This window comes from Glycine soja, chromosome 10 (genome assembly GCF_004193775.1).
Source record: "Glycine soja cultivar W05 chromosome 10, ASM419377v2, whole genome shotgun sequence".
NCBI classification, from domain to species: Eukaryota; Viridiplantae; Streptophyta; class Magnoliopsida; order Fabales; family Fabaceae; genus Glycine; species Glycine soja.
In genome coordinates, this window is record NC_041011.1 from 30,989,714 (window position 1) to 30,999,613 (window position 9,900).

Consider the following 9,900-nt stretch of genomic DNA (forward strand, 5'->3'; position numbering starts at 1 on the left):
TAAAATAATAAAAAAAATCAATCGGACGTTTTTCTTTGGAAGTTTCCTTGAATTAATTGATTAATAAACCAAAGTGAAACTAAGACTAAAATCAACTCACAAATCAAGTTTTTTTCCGAAAAATCACTAAAAACCGTTTTAAGGTCCAGCGCCTTAAACGGTCCTCTTTGCTTTTATCGGTTAACATGGACCGTTCAAAAGCATAAAATCAACATGTAACTTTACCGCTTTTGCAAGAACTACGTAGGTCTGATTTCCTCATCGCAATTGAGGATACGTAGGAGCAAAAGCCCCGCTTTTGTCGACCACCCCAAGAGATCGTTAATGGTCCAATGCCTTAACGTTTCTCTCCTTTCAAAATCAAAAGACCGTTTAATGGTCCAACACCTTAAATGACCTTTTGTTCAAATAAAAAACATATTTTGCAAAAAAAGACAAAAAACAAACTTAAACCAAACACTTTGTTCCGAAAGAACTACGTAGGTCTGATTTTCTCATCCCAAATTGAGGAATACGTAGGAGCAAAGGGAAACACCCTTGTCGACCACAAAAAAGAAAAAATATAAAAAGGGTATAAAGGATATAAGGACATAAAAGGGAACGTAAAAATCAAAGTCATGTTTGCACATTCGATTAAAGGATGCCGTCCCTTGGGGCGGACGTGTGGGGTGCCAATACCTTCCCCGTGCGTAAATACAACTCCCGAACCTTTCACTTAAAAGTTCGTAGATCGCGTCTTTTCCGGTTTTTCCGACGTTTTCCTCAAATAAACGTTGGTGGCGACTCCGCGCGTATTCCTTTCGTGGAACACGCATCCCGCGAGTCACGCGTCGCCCTCCCGCCGAAGGGTAGGTTGCGACAGTGTCCATTCGATGCTTTGGGCTCAATAGCTCCAATCACGTGTATTCCCCACATAGAGAATGGCCAAGGCACTGCCAAGACGTTCAAAGGTATGGGTGGAGCATTGACATTATCGACGAAAGCCTGGCACTTATGGCATTTCCTCACATGGATACAACAATCGTTTTCCATAGTGAGCCAGTAATACCCTGCCCTTAGGATCTTCTGGGCCATGGCATGTTCGTTGGCATGTGTCAAAAGGATCCCTCATGCACTTCCACTAGCATCTGCTCAGCTTCCCTAGTGTCCACACATCGGAGCAAAACCATATCATGGTTCCTCTTGTACAGGATATTTCCACTTAGGAAAAATCCGGCTACCAACCTCCTCAATGTTCTCTTGTCCTTGTCAGAAGCCTCTCATGGGTATTTCTTGTCCTCGATGTACTTCTTGATATCAAAGTACCAAGGTTTACCATCCTGCTCTTCTTCTATCAAGCAGCAGTGCGCAGGCCTGCCGCGACATCTGAATTCAATGTACAACAAGTCCCCATGCGGGGTTAGCTGGAAAAAGGATGCGAGAGTGGCCAGCGCATCGGCCATTTGATTCTCCTCTCTAGGAATGTGGTGGAAGGATATGTCATCGAAGAACTCTATCAGCATCCTGATGTAGGCCTGGTAGGGTATCAACTTATGATCCCTAGTCTCCCATTCTCCTCTCAACTGGTGGATTACAAGGGTTAAGTCTCCATATACCTTGAGCAACTTGACCTTGAAGTCAATTGCCGCTAGGATCCCAAGGGCGCACGCCTTATAATCAGCCATATTGTTTGTGCAGTCAAAGCCTAATCTACTTGTGAAAGGTATACATTGATCGTCGGGGGTAACCAAAACTGCCCTAACTCCCTGGCCTAGTGCGTTGGACACACCGTCGAACCACACAATCCATTTGTCCCTATCTTCATCCTCTACCTCCTCCTCGAACAAGGTCATGATGTCCTCATCCGGGAACTCCGGATGCATAGGCTAGTAGTCATTGATAGGCTGCTGAGCCAGGTAATCTGCCAAAGTGCTTCTCTTAATCGCCTTTTGAGTGACATAGACAATGTCGAATTCTGAGAGCAAGTTTTTCAAATATGTACTTGACTGGGTCCATTTTGGACACCAACCAAGTGGTGTAGCTCAGCATGTACTGCCTTAGACGGTGGGTTGCCCACACCAAGGCACAACATGTCCTTTCAAGCAAAGAGTAGTTCATTTCACATGCTGTGAACTTCTTGCTTAAGTAATAGACAGCCCGCTCCCTCTTTCCGGACTTGTCATGCTGCCCCAGCATACACCCCATTGACTCATCCAACACAGTCATATATAGGATAAGTGGTCTTCTAGGCACTGGAGGCACAAGCACAGAAGGGTTCATAAGGCATCGCTTAATTCTTCCGAACGCCACTTGGCAGTCTTCGTCCCATTGAACAGACCGGTTCTTACACAACAGCTTGAAGAGAGGCTCACAGGTGGCAGTGAGCTGCGATGTGAACCTCGCTATGTAGTTCTGACGTCCTAGGAAGCCTCAGCCTGCTTCTTAGTGCGTGGCTCAGGCATTTCAAGGATGGCTTTCACTTTGTCTGGGTCCACCTCTATCCCTTTCTGGCTTACGATAAAATCGAGCAATTTTCCCAACTTAACCCCAAAAGTGCACTTGGCGGGATTCAACCTCAATCGGTACTTAAGCAGCCTCTTGAACAACTTTCGTAAGTTGACAAAGTGTTCCTCCTCGGTCCTTGATTTGGCAATCATATCATCCGTGTAGACCTCAATTTCTTTGTGCATCATGTTGTGGAATAATGCTACCATAGCCCGTTGGTAGGTTGCCCTAGCGTTCTTAAACCCAAAGGACATCACTTTGTAACAGAACATTCCCCACAGGGTGACGAAGGTCGTCTTTTCCATGTCCTCCAGTGCCATCTTTATTTGGTTGTAGCCCAAGAACCCGCCCATGAAAGAAAACAAAGCAAAATTGGTTGTCTTATCTACGAAGACATCGATGTGTGGTAAAGGAAAGTTGTCCTTTGGACTGACTTGATTTAGATCCCGATAGTCCATGCACATCCGCACCTTCCCATCCTTCTTAAGGATTGGCACAATGTTGGCAACGCATTCCCGGTATAGCGCCACGGCCAAGAAGCCGGTGTCAAATTTTTTTTTCACCTCTTCTTTTATCTTTTAGGACATCTCGGACTTCATCCTCCGCAGCTTTTGCTTGACTGGGGAACACTCGGGATTCAGAGGTAATCATTGTTGTACGACGTTGGGACTTAAGCCTGGCATATCTTGGACATACTTGTGCCAACCTTCACCTTCTTTTTTCCCCCGCCATCACCCAAGTTCACAACCTCTGTTTCTTCTTGGTGTGGCTTTACTTCCCTGTCTCCTTGTTTGACCATTCTTTTTAGCTCTGGGGGAAGTCCCCAATCCTTATCTTCCTCATCCTCAACTTGGTTTACCCGTTGCTCAAAATCGACGTTTAGGTCCTCGATATCATTACCTTCACAAGACTCATTCTCAGATCTGTACCATTTAATCGCAACAAAAATAAACATGAAGAAGAATGAGAATGGGTGAAAGTGCAAGAACAAATGAAGAAGGATTTTATATTTATATATTTGTGGTAACAAAAGACATGCCCAAATAGGGAGAAAAACCCTAAAGCCTAGACCCAACAATAGGGTTAGGACTAACGAATTACATCGTGTTTGCCACGGAAATTCCAGGTTGTTTGACAATTCACCTGTTCCCCAACTTGAACTCCAGAGGACACGGACGCACCCAATTTGATTGCTCTTGAGGGTTCTCTTCATGTATCATGGTGACCTGCCCTTCGCACATCCAACCCGCATTGACAAAGCTTTTGTTGATGTGACACAAGGGAACCCCTTTAACTTGCAGCCCTTGCTGATGGCCCATGCTTCTTCCCCTCCTTTCTAGGGCACTCCTCCTCATGTCGGCATGCGTAGGTTCATATCCCAGTTCGAACCTTTCGCGGTTCCTCGTGAACTCTACCAAACTCACCACGCCATCGCCATTCTAGCCCAAACCCATTCCAGACTCGTATCCATGTCCCAACATTACCCTGGCTACCATTAATGCGGCCCCGGATGGGCGTGGTTGTACCAGGGGAGATTCCACATAAGCATTGCTCACCACCTCCAATGCTTGAAAGGATGTTTCCAAAGACTCCTCCGTGGCCTCCACATAAGGCGTAGAAGAAGGACAACTCATAAGAATGTCTTCTTCCCCTGAGACTATGATCAATTGCCCCTCCACCACAAATTTCAACTTTTGGTGGAGCGTTGAAGGGACTACCCCAACTGAGTGAATCCAAGGCTGTCCTAACAAGCAGCTATAGGCCGGATTGATGTCCATCACTTGGAAAATAATCTGACAGACGTGGGGTCCAATTTGGATTGCGAGATTGATCTCCCCCCTTACATCTCAGCGGCTACCGTTGAAAGCTCGCACGATCATGGAGCTTGGCCTTAGGTTTGATGCATTGAAAGGCAGTTTGTCCAACGTAACTTTGGGCATGACATTTAGGGAAGAGCCATTGTCAATAAGAACTTTGACCATGATGTGGTCCAAACACTTGACAAATACATGTGAGGCCCTACTGTGTCCCCAGCCCTCGACGGGTATTTCTTCATCGGCGAATGTGAGGTAATTATTGGTCGTGATGTTGTTGATGATGCCCCTGAAACCCTCCACAAATATGTCTTGGACTACGTGGGCTTCATTTAGGATCTTGACCAAAAGCGCCCGATGAGGCTCAGAGTTCATGAGTAGTCCCAACAGGGAGATCCTAGCTGGGGTTTTATTGAGTTGTTCAATTACCTTGAACTCGCTCTACTGGATGATTCGCATGAACTCAGTCGCTTCTTCAGCGGATATTCCTCTTTTGCTGAAGTCCTCTTCTTCCTAACCTTCTGGTTGGGACCTCTTCATCTAGAATCGGGCTCGCCTTGCCGCTCTCTTCCACGCCCATCTTTGCCTTCCCCTTCGGCTCTTTAGCTCTCACCGAAGGCTCGGGTGCTGCAAAGATCCGCCCACTACGAGTTATGTCGCTCGTTCCAAAGATGTTTGTGACCTCGGCGGAGGATAGGTCATCTACGATGGACTCGTCCTTCCTTCCGTCGGGCCTTTGAGGGGCGTACCTCCATGGGACCGCCTTGTCACTCTTGTAGGGGAAAGGGGCAGGCTTCATAATAGGGACAGGTTGGAAACCTCAGGGCTTTTGTGTGGCAGCATCTCTGGTGAAGTGGATCACCAATGGCTTGGGTTTGCTCGGGCTCTTATCAGTTGATTGCATGCACACATCTTGCTCCCCCTTCCTTGTGTCACAAACTTCAATTAGGCCCTTGTCTATCATTCCTTGTAATAGCTCCTCTGTCGTCGGGCATGTTTCCACATCATGTGATGCACCCGGATGCATCAAACAAGAATTTCCCTTATGCCTGTCAAGGAAAATCATGCCCGTTTCGTGCAACACTTCCAATATAAACCTCCTAGAGGTTACCACATCTTCCATCCGCTTTGGCCCCCGAGGTCTATACTCCTCCATCGACACCATTTGGTTGGTGATCTAGGATGGTAGCATATCAGCATACGGCATCAAGATCAGAGTGAATTCTACAGGCTTCTTTGCTGGCAAATTCCTTCCTGAATTGGTGCTTGTGCTGGGATTGGAGTTGCCAATGGGAGGAGATGGTGCGGCAAAGGAGTTTTGTGAGGGATTCCTTTGGGGTTGAGCGGGTGACTTTTGTTGGATGAGTGCCGATTTGGGAGGGTTTCCAACATTGGCCGAATAGCTTGGTTGGTGTGGGGTGTATTGGTAGGTGTTGTGAGGGGTTTGTTGGGTTTTAGGCCACATTGAAGCTGAAGTTACCGCATGTGCGTCTCCCTCATTCTTCTTTGCTCCACTTGCCCCAAACCTCCTATTATTTGTGATAATGGAGGCAACATAATCAAACTTTCCCCTCCTCAAGCCTACTTCAATCCTCTCGCCCGCAAATACCAAATCTGCAATACTAGAGGGCATGTACCCCACCATCTTCTTGTAGTAGAACATTGGCAGTGTGTCTACTATCATAGTGATCATATCTCTTTCCATCATGGGGGGTGCCACTTGTGTTGTCAGGTCCCTCCATCTCTGGACATACTCTTTAAAGGACTCATGCTTCCTCTTGCTCATATTTTGTAATTGGGTTCTGTCAAGAGCCATGTTGGTATTGTATTGGTACTGCCTAATGAAGGCATTAATCAAGTCCTTCCATGAATGGATACGAGAAGCCTCCAAATTGGTACACTAGGTGACCGTTGCTCTAGCCAAACTCTGCATTAACAGCTTCTCATCTCTGGAGTATGCCCCCATTTTTTGACAGTACATTTTCAGGTGATTCTTGGGGCAAGTAGTCCCATTGTACTTATTGAAATCTGATACCTTGAACTTTGGGGGGATGACAATGTCAGGCACCAAACATAACTCTGCCATGTCAACGAAGGGTTAATCACCAAACCCTTCGACTGCCCTTAATCTCTCCTCGATGAGATCCAGCTTCTCCCTTTCCTCCACGGTCTGAGGCAGTCTCCCTACTGAGAAGTGCAGAGGTTGCAGTGGGCGGTGTTGATGAGCTCCCATGGCATTGGGCTGAGGCATACCATCAAATGTCGGTCCCTCAACGGTGAATGTGGAGTATAGTTCAAAGTCACCCACAACATGATCTCGAGGGTCTTCACAGGGTTCCCCCATAGGCTGAGGGATGGGTGTACGTCCCAACTGGGGTTGCTGGCCCTCAAAAGGAATGGGAATGGAGTGGTTGGCGTTCTCGGTGGGCATGGGCACTGCATTGGGCAGTGTATAGTTGGGGGGTGGGCCATATGGGTAAGCATTCCTATAATGCCCCATGTATGGACTGCCTGTGCTGCCTAACACCTCTCCTCCTTGACCCACCATGTCTGGGATTGGTTGGTTCGCTTGGTTATGGTGTTTACTGCTAAAAGAACAAAATACAATAAGTAATGCGACAATGAGTTAAACATGAATGCATGATAATGATAAGTTGTTGAAGTATTGTACCCACGTAGAGTTTTTAGCAAAGACATAGGTTTAAATAAAACTCATTTTCATTAAAGGACAATATTGTTCATCTTGTCAAAATCAAAGCGTAAATACAAATGCCTTAGCAGCTCCTAATTATGTGGGCCATCAAATCGATCATATGCTGACAATAATCGAAAAGTCGACGAACTTCCTCGAGAAGCAAGTACACATCCGTCGTTGCCTTGGCTTTGGCTAGCAGCCTTGGAAGCTCTTGACTCCCATTCAATGTGAAAGCGAACCTATCCATCCACATCATAGCTTCTCCGTGCAATGAATCTATTACTTTCTCCCTTACTTCCGTTTCCGCTTGGAGAGCCGATACTTTTTCATGTTCGTCCTCTAATCTTTGCTCATGGCCAGCAACTAGACTCAACTTCTCTCTGTATTGGTCAATGATGGCCCACATGTTCTCTTCCGTCCTACTCAACTGTTCAGACAAGCTCCTCTTTGACCTTTGACAAGCCTTTAGCTTATCCTCTAATATCATAACTTCGACTCTCGACTGGTCTCTCTCAGCCCTTCGAAGCTTGAGTTCACTGTTGTTGCCCCATAAAGCCCCTTGGAACTTGTTTCGGCCCCATTCCTCTTTTCGGGCCCTCTTTGTTTCTCGTTCCAATGCTTCAGCCGTGGCCACGTTGGCATCCCTCAGCTTGTCACATTCCTTTCTGACTCTGATGGATATCATCTTGAACCTTTCCTTGACTACTTGCGTTCTTTCAAGTTCCGCCTTCAAGGCTTGCACCTCTTCACTCTCCTCAGGGGTTTCAACCTCTTCCTCACTTGAAACCTTTAGCTTTGGGAGCCAAGTTATCTCTTGCGTGCGAGCCTTCAGCCACTTGTGATAGCTGTTGATGATCCCATTACTGCTTCCTCTAAGCTTCTTATCCTTCCTCTACACTACATTCCATGCTTTTTGGACTCTTTGAAGCATTCTTGCATTGGGGTCACTAAAGCCTCGTGCGATGAAAGGCGTGATACTCTCCTCCGATGGCGCTCTTCTGATGGGGCAGCCAAGTTGTCTTATGGCAAGTACGGGATTATAATTGATACAACCCCTCGTCCCCATCAAGGGGACGTTTGGGAACCCTTCGCATGAGGACAAAACTCTGGCCCCTCCTTCCTTCCATTGGGGGAACCAATTAACGGATGTCCCTACCATACCAGCCAAGAGTTGCTCCCAATTTGCTTTCCCTTTCTTGGCACACATGCGGTGACCTTGTAGGGGACAGACGAGCCTACTTTCATGACGAAAAACGTGAGAGACCAGCCATACATAAAGAGCGGGTGTGCAATAGAAAATCCTTGCTCCACTCTTCTCGCATCTTCTATCAAATGTGTCATAGGCATCAACCAACACAGCAACGATCGGACTTTCCTTACTGTGGTGATAGGCAAGGAAAGCATCGATCGCCGCTAGATCCACTAGGCCATCCACATTTGGAAAGAGGACGACTCCGAACACCAATAACGCTAAAACATCAATGAATGAGTCACATTCTCCTTAATCTGCCAAGGCTTTCGTTTTTTCCTCCAAGTGCTTCCTTGGTATCCTAACCACCCTATTTCTGTTTTGTTTTACTCGGTCCAATTCTTACATTGAGACTTTGGCCACTTTGGCTATCCTCACCATGGAGGGGTATAACCCAAAAAACAAATACGACTTCCTTCCTCCTAGCGGGCGTCCCAAGATCCCTTCAAATTCTTCTACGGTTGGTAATAACTGAAAGTCCCCAAACGTGAAGCACCTTAACGGCTGGTCATAATATTGAACGAGGGATGCAATGGCTTCAACAGACACTTCTATCGTAGCCAAATCCTAAATCTTTCCATATGTCTTGTGGAAAGCTTGACATTGGAGTTGACCCATCCGCTATCCTAACTCTTGCAAACTGGCTACTTCTAGGCTTTTGATTTTGACGTGATAGAACCATTTCTTAAAAAAGGGTGCTTGATTCGATCCCATGTTAGCTAGAATGAAAAACTCTGCTGATCAATACTTCGATACCCTATCATGGAGGAAATATGATGAATACATGAGGGAATGTTTATACCATGCATGACACGAATGCATTTTACAGACACAAGAGCCTGGAAGATCATCTCTTATTACTCGTAAACATTGGGCATCATGGTTCATTCGCAGTCATTACCATAGTGCCCCACGCATGCATTTAAGAAGGTGATGCAGACCTTTCGACTTCCCGTGACAAGATGATGAGACAAATGCAATGCATGAGTGACGACATAGTATGGGTATGCATGCGTGAGAGCACATGGTTGATAGCATGAAAAGAAACATACTAGATGAACAAGCATGGTAATGCAATCAACTAATGCTAAAACGACATAACAACATAGCAAGCACAGGAAAGATGCACACAATCATAACATCATAAAGATATGCATGGCAATATCAAGGAAACAACACATAGTGTGTTTGCTTTATGGCCCTATTTCAGGAACCTAATGGGAGGGACTAACAGTTTGCTATTCAGTGATAATTCCCTAGGTGGTTGCACATAACTTTCAATGGTCTCTAGAGATATCATCCCCTTTGATATCAAACATTATGGCGGTAGGGACTACCAGCGACAACGTATCATGAAAGAGAAAAAACTCTAGATGAGGTTTCACTGTCATCAAGCAAGTCAGAGACTCAGCATGACCACAGATTCACCTCCACTTCCTATGTTCCCTTGGACCCGGGTATAGGGCCCTTAATAACTCACTATGTGTGCAAAAGTGTAGGTGTCGTGTGTGCATCAAATAAACAAATATTTATCAATGCATGTATTAAATAAACAAGTACACCAAATACAAAAGCATCAAAGGAGTTACATGAATACAAGAACATAAAAGAAAGAAAGAGAAAGTCATCATAAAAAATGCACACAGATCAAATGGCTT

General features: G+C 45.8%; 1 protein-coding gene across 1 annotated transcript; it reads right to left on the bottom strand.

Annotated features, from left to right (window-relative positions):
- Nucleotides 1-1,259: 1,259 nt before the first annotated feature.
- On the bottom strand, nucleotides 1,260-1,862 carry LOC114371621. The gene is made up of 2 exons (XM_028328997.1): nucleotides 1,596-1,862; nucleotides 1,260-1,514 (listed from the first exon to the last, which is right to left on the bottom strand). The coding sequence occupies exons 1-2, from the start codon at nucleotides 1,860-1,862 to the stop codon at nucleotides 1,260-1,262; spliced, it is 522 nt and encodes a 173-aa protein (XP_028184798.1).
- Nucleotides 1,863-9,900: the final 8,038 nt, after the last annotated feature.

Coding starts and splice junctions, on each gene's coding strand:
- LOC114371621 (XM_028328997.1), bottom strand. CDS start 1,862: ATGCATCCGGAGTTCCCGGATGAGGACATCATGACCTTGTTCGAGGAG. Junction 1,515..1,595: donor TCAAGGTCAAGTTGCTCAAG/GTATATGGAGAC, acceptor ATACCCTACCAG/GCCTACATCAGGATGCTGAT.